Source organism: Nematolebias whitei, chromosome 18, assembly GCF_014905685.2.
Source record: "Nematolebias whitei isolate Nwh7 chromosome 18, NemWhi1, whole genome shotgun sequence".
Taxonomy (NCBI): Eukaryota; Metazoa; Chordata; class Actinopteri; order Cyprinodontiformes; family Rivulidae; genus Nematolebias; species Nematolebias whitei.
The window spans coordinates 11,773,258-11,791,638 of NC_056515.1; the positions used below are offsets into that span (position 1 = coordinate 11,773,258).

Here is an 18,381-nt window from a genome sequence, read left to right on the forward strand (position 1 = left end):
GAGCGCCATGGCCCCCGCCTTTGTCCACTGCCCATGGCATCATGCACCAGACTTGTATGGCCCTTCATACAGGTGGTGGGCCCACAGGAAGGCAAACCAATGTTGCTCAATTGGGCTCTACATGGGTAGAGACCCGGTCACCAGGCACTCACTGACGAGCCCCTCAACCAGGCCTGTCTCCAGGACGGTGCCCTGGTAACCCACGTCCAGGCAGGGACTCGGCTCCCTGCTTGTTTTTGTCCATAAAAGTGTGTTGAATCACTTGTTGTCTGGCTTGTCACCTAGGACCAATCTGCCTTGGGCGACCCTACAAGGGGCAATTACAATTGCCCCCGACAGCTCCTAGGATACTTCAGGTGCACAAACTCCACCACCACGATCAGGAGCTTTGGTCAAACAAACAAACTCCCTCTGTTCTTCTCCACAGTGTAACCTACCCACTTGAGTATCTTGCACCTTGCATTCTCAGTTCTGTTCCAGTCCAGAAAAATGTGCATCTCCAAAACTACAAACATTCACCATTCAGTCCCTCAGAGACTGGGAACATTGGTTTTGTTTGTTTACAGTCACTTTGTTTAGAGACCTTTTTGTGTTATTTTTTTAATTTTGGTGACAAATATTTGTTTTAGCCTTACTCTTTTCTCAGCTCTGCCACTAAAAGTATTAAAACCATCACACACAAACAGACTTAAAAGATTTGGTCAGAATCACATGAGTTTTTACATGATCAAAGGCTCTTAAGACCCTTTGTGAGAAAATTAAAAATATTTTGATTTTGGACTTCAAACCCAATAGTTTAGTTTTAAAAGAAGTTTAAGTCACTCAACTTATTTTCTCTTTTTCCATTTTTTTTTTTATAAAGGTTGCCTCTCAGAAGGAGCACAAGCTCAACGGGAAAGCAATTGACCCCAAAATGGCAAAGGCCATGAAGAGTGATGAGCCTGTGAAGAAGATATTTGTTGGTGGTCTGTCTCCAGACACTCCTGAAGAGGAAGTCAGAGAGCATTTTGATACCTTCGGAGAGGTGTGTTGCCTTCTGCTTTACAAACTGACCTTGCAGTTGTACTATAGTTCATAGGGATCTTATTGTTTTGATGCAATCAGGTGGAGTCTATTGAATTTCCCATGGAGAACAAAACTAACAAAAGGAGGGGCTTCTGCTTCATCACATTCAAAGATAATGCGTCAGTTAAGAGAACCATAAAGAAAAAGTATCACAATATCGGACTCAGCAAGGTGCAGTCTTTTTTTTTTCCAAGTCACATTATTGTTGAGACTTAATGAAAAAAATAAAAAAATGATCCTATTGCGTGTTTCAGTGTGAGGTAAAGATGGCTGTGTCAAAGGAGAAATACGAGCAGCAGCAGAACTGGGGAGGCAGAGGTGGAAACTCGTCCAGGTCTAGAGGAAGAGGTGGTGAGTCAAGAACACATTTGATATCCTGATGCATGCTCAATAATCCAGGTAGAAAAATCTAAAGTTAAATCTGGTCCTCTGGACATTCAAAAAAAAAAAAGTAGAAATGTTTCGTCTCTCATCCGAAAGACTTCCTCAGTCTGAGGTGCTGTATTCAGCTCAGTCTTATAAATAGCACCTTCTCAGAGTGGATCAACCAGTTTGCTGCTGACAACCAAAACCAGCTGCTCACATGATCAAGAAGGACCATCAGCCTAACAATGGATCATTAGCACACTGATGGCTGTTTACTATTCACAGGGGGTTGAGTGATACTAGCAATCACAGCATTGTAAGAGGGGGACAGTTGAACACGGAGGCCTCCACCCCTGTTTAACGATGGACGATTTCTTTACACAAAGATGGCCTCCTTTACTCCTCTCAAACCACTGTTCCTCTCTATCAAGGATGTAAATGGTAAATGGACTGTACTTATATAGTGCCTTTCTATCTTATTTAAGGATACTCGAAGCTCTTTACAACAATCTGTGCCTCATTTACCCATTCATACAGCTCTATACTAGATCTATACAAAGCTAATTGAACAAATCATTCTAAAGAGACTAATCAGAGCTTTAGATCACATTCATACACTAATGGGACACACATCGGAGGCAATGAGGGGTTCAGTGTCTTGCTCACGGACACTTCGGCATGTGACTGCTGGTGGATTCGAACCCCCAACTCATGCATTGGAGGACGACTGCTCTAACCACTCAGCCACAGCCGCCCATGTGAACATCTTCAACCCTGAAAGAGTGACCGCTGGCCTGGAGATGAGTGTAGACCGCAGAGTCCTGGCCTGATGATGTTGATCTTCTGTGCTGGGCCATCCTTTTGGCCAGTGGCTGTTTAGTTTCCCCGATGTAAGACTGATCACAGCCCTCCTGACACTGAACAGCATACACAATATTACTAAACTTCTTCTTGTAACCACTTCCTGGATCTCTTTTCAGAAAGAAAAAAATATTGATATATATATATTGTATATCGCCATTCATCATAAAAATTAGTATACAGTTCAAACTAAAAGAGTTAGTTTATCAATGCTTAATTTGTAAATCAGCAATGGAGGAACACAAATAGCAAGGGGGTGGTTCCTCCCCCAGAAATTTTTGAATAAAGTAGGAGCCATTTCCTGCATTCTGGTGTATTTTAATGGGTTAAACATCTACGTTTACATAAACCCCCTGGCTCCTCCTCCGGCTGTTCATGGCGGCTGCCTGTGAGCTCCTGCCCGAGTACGACAGCCTGGTTAGCTCGACACTCACCCCCACCACTCACACCTGCTCCAGTATCTCCATTGCCGCTGCCTTCATGTGCTTCAATTCTGTTGTTTAGTTGTACAATTAGAAGACTTTTTTAAATTTAATGAAAGTAAATTGACAAAACATTTGATTGTTGTACATGATGTTTGATTGTTTTAGATGGGTGTGCTCTGTTTGCACATGTTAAAAGTCTAATTCTGAGATTCCAACAGGAAGGAGGGTGTCTTGAAACACAGCAGTGAAGGCTACCTATGTGACAGATCTGGTTGGCAGGCCATAGACTGAGGAAGTCCTCTGGATGGAGGATGAAACACTTAAAAAAAAAAACTGGTCCAGATGACACGATTTAACTTTTTTTTTATCTAACTGGATGAATGAGATTACAAACCTTTTTTTTTTTTTTTTAACTTTTTTTTAATGGACTGTCTTTAAGACATTTAGTTTCTGTTATTTTGATATGCGATTACCCATCAAACGTTTCTCTCGTATTTTTAATACATTTAAAGTAATATAAATTAAATTACAGTAAAATTTAGGGTTCAACTCTAAAACCCTGGGTGACCCTACCTTTTCTGCTAAACTGAGGTTTTAGTTTTGGACCCGAGCATGTTGGGGATAAATGCAGCAATCTGGCCTCCAGCTCTAATGTTAAAAATCTTGGTGTCATTTTGGAGATCTCTTACTGGTCTGGGAACATCAGGGGAGAGGCTGGGAAGGGATGTCTAACCTGTTGCTTCTACTACCTGACCACAGATAAATGAAAATATAGATGGATGGAGCAATACACCAACTGTAGATTTTTAGAGAACTTTTTTTTTTTTCCAATATTTCCAACCTGCAGTCTAGAGTCTAGAAATTTAATTTGACTGCTTAGAATACAACATGATGACAAAGTTTTTGTTGGTAAGTTTTTGAAAGGCATTCAAAGATGTGTGTGACATAATTTGCAAAGTTTTTTGTTTAAACAGGTCCAAACCAGGACTGGAACCAGGGTTATGGTAACTACTGGAATCAAGGCTATGGGAATTACGACAGTTATGGTTACGGTAATCAAGGATATGAGGGCTATGGCGACTATGATTACTCTGGTTACAACAATTATTACGGATATACAGACTACAGCGGTAAGTATCTGATAAGCTGATTTATACACTGTTTTACTTGTCAAACCAAAATGTCATTTTCTGCCACTCTAGCTGATGAATCTGGGGGCTATAGCAAATCGCCAAGGCGTGGTGGTCACACCAACAGCTACAAGCCATATTAAAGAAGTTGACCCTCAACTTGAAGTAGGTAGGTACTAACAAACTATACCGCTCACTCTAAACTTTTAGTAGTTATGCCAACGTTGGTGTTTTGTAATTTTCTTGTTTAATTTCTTCATGTAAACTTCTTTTTCTCAGCACCCTCATGTGCTTTACAGTAATAGTAGCATAAATGTTTTGCCCTTGTGGCAATTATATTTAACAGCTGGCCCTCTGCTACTTTTTTTTTTTGTTTTTTGGCACTTTCTTTTGTCTTTTTTTTTAAGTGTAAAGTTAACAGGTAATGTTCTGCTACTACAGTAAATGGATGCCAAAGTTAAGGATGTGCAGAGAAAACAGAAAAGGAAGTGTGTTGTGTCCTAACTCTGACATACCTTGTTTGTACCTGCCAGCGGAGCTTCCTTGCAGGCCATGAGCTGACTCCGATACTCTCAGGGCCCGCTCAATGCGGACCGGGTACGAGAAGCGTACGCTCTCGAATGCTTCCATTTGGTATGGTCTTACAACATCCTGTATCAGCATTTCTAGACTAAACAGTATGGGACACATGCAGCTTTGTCATCTTTTTACATTTTTTAAGTTCTTTGCAACTGTTATGTAATAAATTAAAATATACACATGTAATTGTCGTTTTTTTTTACAGGCCCTTACTCCCCCACAAGTAATGATTATAAATATGAAAAAATAACAATTTGCTTTTTATAGGGTACATACAGCTTTCTCTGGAGTTTCCAGTTTCTAATGTTAATGTATTCATTCCTAATCTTATTTAAAATGCTTGTTTCTTTGTTTAGCTAGTAGCCCATGAGCTTAAACCTGGTTCGTATTGGACTCTACTGTGCTGGGGGATGAAGTGCTTTAATTTGTGTAATTGTATTCTTCTGTTTTTGTATTTTTACTGACAGCAATGGAAAAGACTCCTCTTTTGTTAAATTTCCCTAACACATTTTTCTTCTTAAAATCATTGATTAAATAAAAAATCTCTCCAGACGTCAAGAAATTCGCATGTTCTTATAAATGTGTATTTTTGATCAATATGAAAGTTTTATTTTTCCATTTAGTACTTTTGGCTTCTTCAATTTTTCACACTTCAGGATCCCTAGTTTAACGCTCTTACGTTTTTTTATTAAAATGTAAGCTGTTAAAATAATTGCTGTCACTTGGTTTTTCCTGCCTCCGTTACATTGAAAGTTAAAACCCTGGGGATTTGTGTTTTTGTATCTCGTCAGGTTGTTGTTCTCCTATAGCTGACTTGTGTTTGTTTGTTCTCCGTAGGTTTCAGAGTGATCAGATTTGCTGTTCGCTGGTGGAGCTTTGGGCAAAGACATGATCAGCAAAGATCACAGATAGTTTTAAGAATGCAAAAAACACCGACAGTACATTTTCTGTGTATTCACCCAAGTATTTTGGTGTTTTGTATTGTTTAGATTAGCATTTCCAGCTTGTTTTTTTGTATTTATCTCAAATACTGCTTGTGAATTGCTTCATTTATTCCCCAGCTGACTTGTATTGATTAAACAAATCACTCGTGTGTTCAGTGCTGTGGCAGTTGAGCCTTTTATTGTGCTCATCAGTCACATGTTTTACTACAGTCATAAACATACATTATATGTACATGGTGTACTGGACAGTGAAAAAGTATAGAATAAAATAAAACATTTGTGGATTTGTGTTTCATTAAAAGTGGTTTTACAAACATTTGGAGTGTTGCATGTCAGCAAACCTAAATTCTGCTTCCTAAATGTTATCTTTGCATCACGTCACAGAAAGACCTCTCGATAATCATTTACCCTTTAAACATTGTGCACACTCTGCTCTCAAAATATAAATCATCACTTCATGAGTTTTATATAACACCCGTGGCAGCGAGGATGATGAGGATCAGAACAATCAGCACCACCACACCGATGATGATCATCATTTTAACATTCTTCCACCAGTATTTTCGGGCAACTCGTGTAGATGTTCTTTGAAAGGAGTTGGCCTAAGATCAGAAAGCACATCAGTCAAATGATTATGAAGCATCAATAAAAACAGCTACATGCTGAAATTCAAAAGGCCCTGGATGTGTTCACTTTAGACATTTTAAATATTGTTTGGCAGCTCCATTTTTTTATTGAGCCAAAGAGTATTTCAAGTTGTAAAAAGCTTTGAACCCTTAGGTTTTTAGATGTGTACTCTATAAAACAAATGGGCGTTTGTTGGAAAATTGGGATTTTATGTGCAATTTAAGAATAATACACTTATTCTTATTGGTACCACTTTACACGTGCTGGTCATAAAATTAGAATATCATGAAAAAGTTGATTTATTTCAGTAATTCCATTCAGAAAGTGAAACTTGTACATTATATTCATTCATTACACACAGACTGATATATTTCAAATGTTAATTTATTTTAGTGTTGATGATTATAACTGACAACTAATGAAAACCCCAAGTTCAGTATCAGAAAATCTCAGTACCTAGTTGGGGCTCTTTTTGCCTGGATTACTGCAATGACCATGCAGTTGGTCTTAATATTCTAATTTTATGACCAGCACCTGTAGATGCTAATAAACAGTTTATAGATACATTAATTCATCTATAATAATAATATTTATAAAGCCCTTTAAAACAACCACAGCTGCCACAAAGTGCTGTACATATAAAATCAAGAACATTTCAACACATAAAAACAGTTGTTAAAACATTAAGATCAATTAAAAAAAATAATGAAAACAGTGCAGAGCAAAATTCAGTGTGTGCTAAAAGCCAGGGAGTAAAAATGTGTTTTTAACAGTTTTAAAACTGGACAGTGAAGGGGCTCGTCTGATGGGAAGAGGGAGATCATCGTTCCACAGTCTTGGAGCAGCAACAGAAAAAGCTCTGTCCCCTCTGAGCCTCCGTTTGGACCTCGGCACCTCCAGGAGCAGCTGATCAGCTGATCTGAGGCACCGAGCAGGAGAGTATGGGTGAAGCAGCTCAGAGAGGTAGGATGGAGCAAGACCATTTAAACTTTTAACAAAATAATTTAAAATGAACAGGCAGCCAGTGGGGGTGATGTGCTCCCTCTTTTGAACTCCAGTTATAAACAATGCATAATAAACAATTATTAATGATTTATAAAGAGTGACAGAGACAAAAAACTGACCAGTTTATTGCCAAATCTGCCATCTATATCTTTCATCTAGAATTACATTAAACATTTCAGACTAAGTTACCACCTTGTAAGCACAATAAGCATTTGTAAACCTTTTTATTAGGATATAGTTGTAGATGCTTATAACCTTTTTTTTTTTTTTTTTTTCTAGAATTGCGCCGCTCAAGGTGGCTGCATGTTGGAGCAGCTCTGTTGCTTTCATTCTGAGATTTTGATTTTGGAAACTTTAATTCCTGGTTTTCTGGATGTAAATCATATTTTTTGGATGATTGTTTCCTCTGGTATCAGATGCTGTGCAGCTGGAAGGATTTTTACTGAGACTTTTTTGGCTTTGGACATTTGTTATGATGCGTAACCATGGCAACAAGGCAGTTTTCTACAACAGCAGCAGCTGATTAACATCTCAAAAGCTCAAATAATATCTCATCTATGGTCCAAACTCTCAAATGAGTTGAAAAGGATGTTATGTGGACGCATTCTCATCTACCTGCCAGCTGTGCTCGAGTGTCTGACCACTGAGATCCTGGAACTAGCAGGAAACATGGCTCATGACAGAGGAAGGACAGGATCGTCCCTCTGCACCTACAGTTGGCTGTCCACAGCTCGGCTCGGCAGACTGCTGGGAGGAGTGGCCATCGCTTTGGGAGGAGTTCAGCTCAGGATTCAGGTGGTCCTACAGTCCAGGGGAACCAAGAGGCCAGCCGAGTCTGGGTGGACGGATTGGACGGCATCTGCAGCCAGTTTCTTAGGATCCACTGTGGGATGGACCTTTACAAGAGATCCTTCCTGTTTACAGCCATCAGTGTCTATAACATCTCTTAATGAAATGAGGATAACGAGTTACAACAACAAAATAATTTCCCTTTGGGATTAATAAAGTATATTTGAATTGAATTGAATAATGCAGTGATAAAGTACAATGTAATTGTACTTTTATAATATTGAAAGTAGATCCGCACCAGCTCTGCGCCTCTCACCATGGACAACTCCAGAGTGGAATAAAGCCCAGTCTCTCTCAAGGACATTGGTTCCAGGGCCCGTGCCGTGCGTCGAGGTGAGCCCAGCTGTATCTCGGTACCTCTCAACTTCATGCTCAGGCTCCTTCCCCACCAGAGAGGTCACGTTCCATGTACCAAGAGCCAACTTTGGTAAGCCAGGGTCAGAGTGCCAAGGCCCCTTCAGCCACTGCCCATGGAGTCATGCACCTGACTATGGCCCCTCCTGCAGGTGGTGGGCCCACAGGAAGGCCAACCCATGCTACTCGTTCGGGCTGAGCCTGACTTGGCCCCACTGGTAGAGACCAGGCGCTTGCCGACGAGCCACAGGCCTGGCTCCAGGGTGGGGCCCCAGTAACCCACGTCCAGGCAAGGGACAATGAGCTTCTTGTTTTTTACTGTCCATAAAAGTCTTTTGACTCGCTCTTTGTCTGACTTGTCACCTATAGGCACAATCTGCCTTGGGAGATCCAACCAGGGGCAATTACAATTGCCCGCAACAGCATAGCTCCTAGGGTCATTCAGGCGCACAAACTCCTCCACAATAAGGTGGCGATTCAAGGAGGAGCAGTCTTGGAGCATGTCACTTCCTAATTTCATGCACTGGGCAACTAATATATTATCCGAGCTCTATTATTTTGGTCAAGAAAGGATTCTCTTGCTCCCAATCGGGTGGCTTTGGAGAGGGCCTCAATTAAATCCAGTTCTCTGCATTACTTTGCTCTCAGTTGCTTTTTAAACAGCCAATTTCAACTAATACCAACCCCATTGTGATCTGGACAGTCAAGATGTGGAAGTTCAGGACAGCATTTAACTCACAGTTACTGTTTGTGGCATCAGTGTCAAATAATCACATTTACTCCCTCATTAAAGCCTTTGATGCCTGGGACTTAAATGGAGTACATTCAATATATCTAAGTTGATCATAAATTTGCCTCTTGTGCAGCTGGTACAGAATTTTAATATCTACAAGTCACAGTTTTTCAGATATCTGCAATGAAGGCATTTTGTGTTTTATTTTCTTAATCGTTTTCATTTGTACCCCTCTAAACATTTTGTGGTTAAGATTTTGGAGTGCGAGCTCTGATACTGAGGGGCCCTGAGCAAGATCTATACACTGCTCAGTTCATACCATGAGACCAGTTTGGACTCCCTTAAAATGAAATGGGAAATGGACTTGGAGGAATCCATATCAGACTCAGTTTGGTGAAAGATCATCCAGAACATTTATTCATCCTCAATTTGTCTGAAACATGCTGTAATTCAATTTAAGGTGGTGCAACGTATGATTTGGTCCAAAGACAAACTAAGATTCAAACTGACCTGGATCCTACATGTTACTGCTGTAAACAAACTCCAGCTATGCTCTTACACATATTCTGAACTTGTACAAAGGTGCAGGGCTAATGGCAATCTATTTTTGATATTTTCTCTGGGATTTGTGGAAAAACCCGTCACCATTCATTTCATTGTTTGGGGTGGTCCCATGTGGATGCATCTTTCAGCAAATGTGAGAAGAATATGATGCTTTAGGCTCTCTTCTAGCCAGGAGGAGACATGTTTTATGCAGATGGAAAGATCTGCGTCCTCTGGCATGTGAACACTGGATAAGAGAAGTTATGTATGATATTCATTGGAAAAAGATTAGATACACTGTGAGGGGACCTGTCGGGTAATTTTGGGACACGTGGCAGTCATTTGTGTCATATGTGTCAGTGCCTGTACAGCTGATCCAGAGGGGTGGGACGAGACTTTCTAGTTTGTTGTATGTGTCTTTTTGGTTATATTTTTGATATTAAAAAAAACAAAAACAATAAAAAGACTTTGATTAAAAAAAAAACTCAGTGTTTATTTAAAAAGTCGTGTAAATTTGACGTTTTTAAAGTTGAGAAAGCTCTAAAATAGACTAAATTTTTGTTGGAAAAAATAAAGTTTTTAGCAGTTAAATAAGGTGGTGTGTTTTCCCCATGAGGAACACGAACCATCAGAAATTTAAAGGGACTTCCAAGGGTTAGAATCCTCTCATTGTTTGCAGTCTTTTCATTTTTCCTCCCTACCCTTCCACACTTCATATTTACATTTTTCTTACTAAAAACCTTGTTCACTTTCATCAAGACAGATTCTTACGTTCACTCAGTGAACTTGCTAAATGAAGGGTAATGTGACATCTTCCAGCAGTTTACAGAGAATTTAACAGATGGTATTAGTGAAAGCTTTAGTCAACAGGGTCAACCTTTTTGCTTGAAAGGACTTATGTAAAGTTTTAGCAGGTGAGTCTTTTCAGGGTAATACCATAAACAGCCTAACTTGCAATTTGTTCACGATGAAAATCTGATATGATCTGATAAAACAAGTTCTAAATATTTCATTTCTAATCCATCAAATGAATAAAAGCTGCTGTAAGCTTGAAGTCCATTTTTTCTATAAATACTAATATCAAAATAAATATTCAGTAACAGTAATGCATTGGATTAAAAGAGTAGATCAAAGTATTGTTCAGTACTCACAGAGTCCTGCAGTTCATCCGTCTTCCCAATAAGATCATCTAATCTGTCCCCCCTCTCCAACACTTTGTTGATGTTGTCTTTCAGGATAACTTTGACCTCGTTCACCTGACTCTGGACCTGGTCAAACTTACCAGAGGAGCCCGAGGTGGTTGGCTGAGGGTTCGGGTCAGCCTTTGGGAAACAGGAGAGGTTTTGTCAGTTTTGTTGATGTCAGATTTCAAGGCTTTGACCACATGGGAACATGTTTCCCCTAAAACAATCTTTATATTTGTTCTTTCTGAAAGTATCCTCATAAGCACAGCACCATTTCTAGAAATGTCTTTGACATGAAAACACTAAAAACCCAACAGGCAGTGGTGCAGTCTACGTGATACACGGATTTACGGAGTATATCCACTAGAAAAGCTTAAGAATTTCAGTATACTCATTTAAAAGTGCCCATTGATACTTGACATATCATTGGGCACGTGTTATTGATACGTTAAACAGCTGTTAAATGCTTCTGTAACAATCTGTCTATATGCAGAGCTTGTTTATTACATTCTCTTATTCAGCAAATTATTGCATAATTCTGTACTTAATACTTACCGGTAATACTCGAACATGTTTTTGATACCGTTTTATAAAATCTACATGTTTTTAATACAAATCCAACTCAACAGTTTACAAAGTTTGTTGTACATTTATTCAAATATAAGCATCAGGGAATTTGGAAATGTTCAATATGCTTAAAAATCTACATAAATTGATTGGCATTGTTTCTACTACTTTGTTTACTAAGCACAGTATACCCACTACAAAAATGTAGACTACACCACTGATGCCAGTCATGGATGTGACAAAACAACTATGCTCCCAAAATACACTAGAAACAGAAAACAGGATGTTGAGTGGATCCATAAAACTATAAAAACAAGAATAAGACGGCAAATACAACAGCATTAACCAAATACAAGATTCTGCTTTTGTCTTAATGCAGTCTGCATTCCACAGTTAAACACTGAAAAAATATTAAATGTTGGAATTTTAATTGGCAAATTATTGTAGGAACAGTTTTTATTATTTATTTATTTACCCCAACCCAGTCTATTCAATATATTCACCAAGGATTACTGTAATCAGAAGTAAAAAAAAATCTATTTTGAATAAACTAATAATCATAGTGAAATAATACTGTTCTCTGATGTGCTCCACTAAGAAGCTGTAGTTTGATGTAATACACTTAAAGATTGTACAACATGACTCCATCAGAACCAGACATGACGGTCCATGAACGGATTGAACCCAGAGGCATGCAGACTTGATGAGCTTGGGTAAAATAAAACTTGTTTTATTAAAATATGAAAAAGGGTTAGCGTTGCAGCCACTACTTACAAAGCACAGGGGAGCACAAATGGGAGGAACGAGACATCTGACAGGTAGTCAAGACAGTGAAGCGCTGTTACAGTGGTGACCAGACATAGTTTATGTAGAATAAGGGTAAGTGGAAAATGGCAGGTGGTAAGTTGAATGGGCTGAGAGTGAAAACGAGAACTGACACATGAAACATGGCTGAATCAAAACACAAGGGACATAAAAATAAACCACAAGGGGAAATAAATGGTAAATGGACTGTACTTATAAAGTGCTGTTCTATCTAATCAAGACACTCAAAGCGCCTTACAACACAGTCTGTGCCCTCATGTACCTCCACACACATTCATACAACATTCTACTACATCTCTACAAAAGCTACCGGTAACTGAACTAATACAAAGTACTCCGATAGAGACTAACAAGTGTGTAACAGTCGTAATTGTGTAGTCTCTCTTTAAGACTGCTCAAGTTAAGGTAAGTGATGTCACAGGCATGCACCACTACCTTCAGTAGAGTGTTACGGGAGGAGCATGCTTGACGATGGACATGTGGACTGTGAGATGGACTTTATAGTTGAATGCTCTAACTCAAAGGTAACGTTACAGGTTGTATGAACTCTGTTTGCTTCTTGTATGAAGAGAGAGCAGCCGTTCAACCAGGCCTTGTAAGATTGATGAAGAGTGTGTAACAAGCACTGTGAAATTCTCAGTACCAGTGTGGCCGTGAGTTTTTGACTGTTCAACTGAATTATCACCTCTTATCGACCGCTATTTACAAATCCAACCCACATGCTTTTAGATCACATTCACACACCGCTGAGACACATCAGAGGCAATGAGGGTTCAGTGTCTGGCCCTGGGACACTTCAACATGTGACTGCTGGTGGAAATGAACCCACAACTCTTCCATTGGAGGGTAACTGCTCTTAGCCATTCAGCCACAGCTGCCATCCATCCATCCATCCATCCATCCATCCATCCATTTTCTTCCACTTATCCAGGGTCGGGTCATGGGGGGTAGCAGCCTAAGTAGGGAGGCCCAGACTTCCCTCTCCCCAGCCACTTGAGCCAGCTCCTCCAGGGGAATCCCAAGGTGTTCCCAGGCCAGCCGGGAAACATAGTCCCTCCAGCGTGTCCTGGGTCTTCCTCTGGGTCTCCTCTCGGTGGGACGTGTCCAGAACACCTCACTAGGGAGGCGTCCAGGAGGCATCCTAACCAGATGCCCGAACCACCTCAACTGGCTCCTCTCAACATGGAGAAGCAGCGGCTCTACTCTGAGTCTCTCCCGGGAGAGCCCAGACACCCTGTGGACAAAACTCATTTTGGTCACTTGTATTTGTGATCTCATTCTTTTGGTCACAACCCAAAGCTCGTGACCAGAGATGAGGGTAGGAACGTAGATCGACCAATAAATCGAGAGCTTCACCTTTTGACTCAGCTCTCTCTTCACCACAACAGACTGGTACAGCACCCGCTTCACTGCAGATGCTGCACTTATCCGCCTATCGATCTCTGGCTCCATTTTTCCCTCATTCGTGAACAAGACCCCATGATACTTAAACTCCTCCACTTGGGGCAGGACCTCCTCCCCAACCCAGGGAAGGCACCCTACCTTTTTCCAGCTCAAGCCACAGCTACCCTCAAATAAAACTAGATGATAAATGGAAGGGACAAAATAAACAACAACGATGAGTCCAGCTACAGGCAGGCGGTGAACACCTGGAGAGCTGGTGCAGGAAGAACAACCTTCACATCAATGTGAATAAGATGAAGGAGATGGTCGTGGACTTCAGAAGGAACAAACACACCGACCCCCCACCGCAAACATAGGAGGATCTGCAGTGGAAGTGGTCTCCAGCTACAAGTACTTGGGTGTGCAACTGAATGACAACCTCATCTGGGGCAACAACACCACCATCCTGATCAAGAAAGCTCATCAGAGACTCTACTTCCTCAGACGGCTGGGATGAGCTGGACTGGGAAGCTCAGTCCTCACCTCCTTCTACAGGTGTGCAGTGGAGAGCATCCTGTGCTCCAGCATCAACGTGTGGCATGGAGGCTGCACAGCTGCAGAAAGAAAAGCTTTGCAGAGAGTGGTGAAGGCTGCACAGAAGTCTGTTGGAGTCAGTCTCCCCACCATCACAGACATCTACACCTCTAGATGCAGGAAGAGGGCCACCTGCATCATGAAGGACCCCACTCACCCAGCACACACACTTTTTGCTCCGCCCCCCTCAGGCAGGAGGTTGAGGAGCATTACGTGAAGAACCACTAGACTGAGGAACAGCTTCTACCCTGAGATTGTTAAGACTCATGAATCCCTAACCAGGATAATCAATAAGGAGAAAAAAAGATCACTGTAACGTCATTTTAATTGGTGATATGTGACTTATCTGTGCTGCTGATTATATGCTGCTGATCCCATCATTGATATACACTGATATATGCTAAATGATACTCTAAAAGGTCTAAGATATACACTAAACACTAATAATGTAAACTAAGTTTTGTTTTATGGCTGACAGTTCAACAAAGTGATCCAAACGGTTTTGGCCTTGGATTATTAATTATGAATCATAAGGTTGTTGTGTTTTTGCTATGTTGCATGTACATGTTGTATTGCTGTTTAGAAGCCCGTGTCGATAGCGCCATCACGAACATACAAGCTTGTCATCTGTCATTACTGGTATGTCTGTTATGACTGGGGTCATAGGTTAGAGTGATGACTATGACATCATCATTTTTGAAAAGGTTGCGTTTTGGCACAACAGATATTTTCAATTTTGAACTCATTTCAGAAAAATACTGTTGAAGATAAGAACTTTAATAATCCTGCAGGATATGGTTGTGAAGGCCTCCTAAATTTGCTGTATTCATTTGTACCCAAAGCTGGAATAATTAAAACATTGACGCATCCACAAAACAGTTCAAAATGGTTCGAAGTGTCACAGCCAACTTCCATACCAATTCTCATGTCTTTATTTGACTTTCCTGGAAAGACAACCAACAAATTTGGGCCCATTTACTAGGACTGTGGGTCTGTTTTGAAATCACATGATGGAATCAAAGCTACACGTCAATAGCAAGGCATTAAGTAATATCAAAAAGAACTGAAATAAAATCTAATCTAAGTCAAACATCAGTAAAAGAAAGATCAGCACTTACCATAGCAGCAAACTCAACAGGAAATCAAACCAATCTTTTTATAGTAGGCCACAGAACAGACTGATATACAAGTCCAATGGTTTTTGCTACTGTGTGAATCACACAGACAGAGTTGAACGAACGCTTGCTAAAGGTTGCACCTCTGAAAAGTTACTCATTAACTACAAGTTGCCTCAATCAAAGTCTTACTGGCTTCAATGGAGCAAAGAACTTTAAACACTAATCATAGTCGAGCTGTTTTTTCATTTCCTGCTTTTCAAAAGAAAAAAAAAAGGCTGCTGCTCAGTCTGAACTAAAGAGTCTCACCATCACCCACACAAAGACCCCGGATTAGTTCTCTAAAGAAAGAAAAAGATCTGTTCAGTTCAGCTGTTAGTTCTGTGTTGTACGTACCATCAGCTGTCAGCGTGGATCCAGGCCAGTGCTCTACTGATAGGTCCGGCCAAAGGGCTGTGTGTTTTCAACACCAGGATATTTGCAAGGCAATAAAGGGCTGAGCTCACTCGCTTGCCTCATTTCATTTCCTCATCCTGTGCAGCTTGTTGTTTCAGCAGCAGCTGAAAACAGATCCACACTGTGCTGCCTTCACGTTTAACTCTGTTTGTTTAACAGGAACTTGGCATTTTCAGTTACATAAGCAGGGCTATCTTACTGGGGACCCACAGGTGATTTAAGTCCAGCCTGTCAATTTGTTCATTAATTTAAAACAAAATACTTTTTTTTTTTCCTTCTGTAAGACTTACTGCAACCACTGTTACACATTTGGGCCTTCCCACTTACCAGTATACGTACTGGGAACAACCTCTGGCTCCTGGTGTCAGTTTACAGCCACAAACAGAAACCTCAGCATAAACGTCAAAGCAAACATGATCGGGACATTAACAAGAAAAACCCATTTCCATACGCAGAAACATAAACAGTCAGAAAGATTGCTCATATAATTTCCACAAGGCTACCCAGCATGCTTTGCAGCACACACAGTCTCTGGGACTCGGAGAGAGAACTGTGTATGAGGGAAAACAAGATAAAGATAAACAGAGATACACATCCTTGCTTTAATCTGGGGCCTGCATAGATCCATGTTTTGTTGTTAAAATGTTTAATTATAAGAATTTAAAAAAGCAGAAACACAAGTCAAAAGGCTGCATTGCAGATATTGAACTAAACCTCGATGTGGTAGTAGCTGACAGTCATTTCCAACACATACTCCAAGTGCTAAGAGATCACACAAGATATCATCATTTACCAGGTTTGACCAAAACTGCTACAACTTTGTCATTTCCTCACTTAAAGTGATTTTGGGTGATCTCTGGAAACTTTAATTTGTTTTTGTTTTTTTCACTTTTATTGGGAAGAATAAACAAATCAAGAGCCTGTTAATGTGGAAACACTGTACTTTCAAAGCCAGGAGGGGTTGCCAGATTGTACTGTTGCTTTAAAATGATTGTATTTTGACCCAAACTGTCCTCTGTGCTGAGTGAAAATGTAAGATGAGGTGTGTGTTGTGTTTGGTGAACATGTGCACATAAAATGCGGGGTGTAGAAGAACATATTCATGCTTATCTGGCAACCCGGACACAGCCACATGCTGTGTGTAATGGTGCTGGATCACAGTTACATCCAAATCTGTGAATGCATGAACGTTCATTTGGACCAAGGATGTTTTTGGTTTGCTTCGACATGATGTAAAACAGTGAGTAGCACAAAAAACACTCAAGTCTCTCTTGTAAATGTCCTCCTGGCTCAATGGGACTAACCTGTTTAAATAAAGGTTGAATGAATTAATTTATTGTAACTGATGTTAGCGCAGAAAAACCTTTGACTGCAGCCACCTGGAGTGAGCATGTGCGACTTTACACCTGCTGAGAGTTTCACACTTCAAACAAACTAAAAAATGTGTTTTGTAAGCAGGACCTCGACATAAAAGGTGGGCATTCTTTCAAAGACTGCGAGGCCTTTAATTTTAGTTCCTTATTTATGTCTAACAAAAACAACCAGTCAGCATTTAGGGAGCATTTTAATTTCTTACAAAAAGCTAAAAACATTCCTATATCAAATACACCCTTACAGACCAACAAAACAAAAGACCTATTTTTCATAGAGATGTAGAAGAAGTGAGGTCGGTGGTGTTTTGATGTTGCAGCTTTTCCAGCATTTAAAACGCTCAAACCATCTCAGTGCTGTTTGTCCTATCAGGTTTTTCTTCCTGCCATGCACCTTAACACAACACTATGTGAGAACTGTGTGTCTTTTTTTATTCATCAGAGCTGCACAGAGAAGTAAATAAAAGGTCAAGAGAAGGAAGAGGAATAAATGTTATCTGTGTGGAAGTGGGTGCAGAATGAATGCAACACTTCACTCATTTATTTTTAATTTTTCTCACAAATCTGCCTGATTATCCTGCAGATAATCTTGAAGGACCCTCCTGGCAGATTAACTTGGGATGTACAGCAGTTTCTTGATAAAGAGGAAGTGGACATGAGTCACACGACTAACTGAACACTGGGAGGGTGCTGCTCGTTAGATGAACACATAACGACAGTTATAGTAGGCGGAGTCAAATATACAGTTTATTTAACAGAGTCTGCGCCAGAATCCTTCAAACAAAGTGCCGTGGGCCTCGCCTGTGTTGCTCCCAGTTCCTCACAAATCTGCATAATCCTGACGGTACATTTTAACTTCTGTCACTCATACTTGGAGCTGGGGCAGTAGTGATGCTAGATGGGTGGACAAACAAGTACTTTATCAAATCCCTCTGATTATATTTTAACTATGGAAGCACATTAACTGCAATATAATAAACACACTTGAAAAACAGTTTAAATTTCTTTTTATACACAAAGTCATCAACAACAAGACCATACTCGCATACAAAATCTGATAATGTTTGAACATGGATTGAACTGTATTATCTGTAAAATGAGTTAAATAGGTGACTTGTAATTATCACAACTGATTTGGGAATGACCCGGGTGGGGGGGGGGTGGGGGAGGGGGACCTACCGGTCAGGAGAAACTCAACCTGCAGTTATGAGAGGTTGTGAATCTGCATCATCTTGCTTTTGAAGGATGTGCACAGGTTGCATGACATGTAGAAGATCATCAGCTCCAACACTTCTCTTTGTAGTGAACCTGGTCTGACCCTTATCTGACCTCAAATCTACCAGATGGACAGAGACTGTTATTTTCATTGATCTGAATAAGTCTGGGCCATCTGATGACTTTCTTTC

At 40.4% G+C, this 18,381-nt stretch overlaps 2 protein-coding genes across 3 annotated transcripts; one reads left to right on the forward strand and one right to left on the reverse strand.

The window, feature by feature from the left end:
- Positions 1 to 856: 856 nt before the first annotated feature.
- On the forward strand, positions 857 to 5,654 carry hnrnpd (heterogeneous nuclear ribonucleoprotein D; the record flags this gene model as incomplete). Its single annotated transcript, XM_037692557.1, has 6 exons — positions 857 to 1,024; positions 1,105 to 1,236; positions 1,320 to 1,416; positions 3,692 to 3,847; positions 3,920 to 4,016; positions 5,264 to 5,654. Coding segments are annotated over 5 exons (624 nt in total), but the record flags the coding sequence as incomplete, so codon positions are not given.
- si:ch73-234b20.5 (uncharacterized protein LOC449923 homolog) lies at positions 5,570 to 15,601 on the reverse strand. Of its 2 annotated transcripts, none has more exons than XM_037692263.1 (3): positions 15,546 to 15,601; positions 10,633 to 10,803; positions 5,570 to 5,972 (listed from the first exon to the last, which is right to left on the reverse strand). In XM_037692263.1, the coding sequence occupies exons 1-3, from the start codon at positions 15,546 to 15,548 to the stop codon at positions 5,835 to 5,837; spliced, it is 312 nt and encodes a 103-aa protein (XP_037548191.1). In that variant the 5' UTR covers positions 15,549 to 15,601; the 3' UTR covers positions 5,570 to 5,834. The 2 variants fall into 2 exon arrangements, with proteins under 2 accessions (XP_037548191.1, XP_037548192.1); XM_037692264.1 differs by lacking the exon at positions 15,546 to 15,601 and adding an exon at positions 15,153 to 15,241.
- Positions 15,602 to 18,381: the final 2,780 nt, after the last annotated feature.

Excerpts from the sequence above, each read along its gene's own strand:
- si:ch73-234b20.5 (XM_037692263.1), bottom strand. Across the intron at positions 5,973-10,632 it reads CGGATGAACTGCAGGACTCT|GCCAACTCCTTTCAAAGAAC; the intron begins GTGAGTACTGAA and ends TTCTGATCTTAG.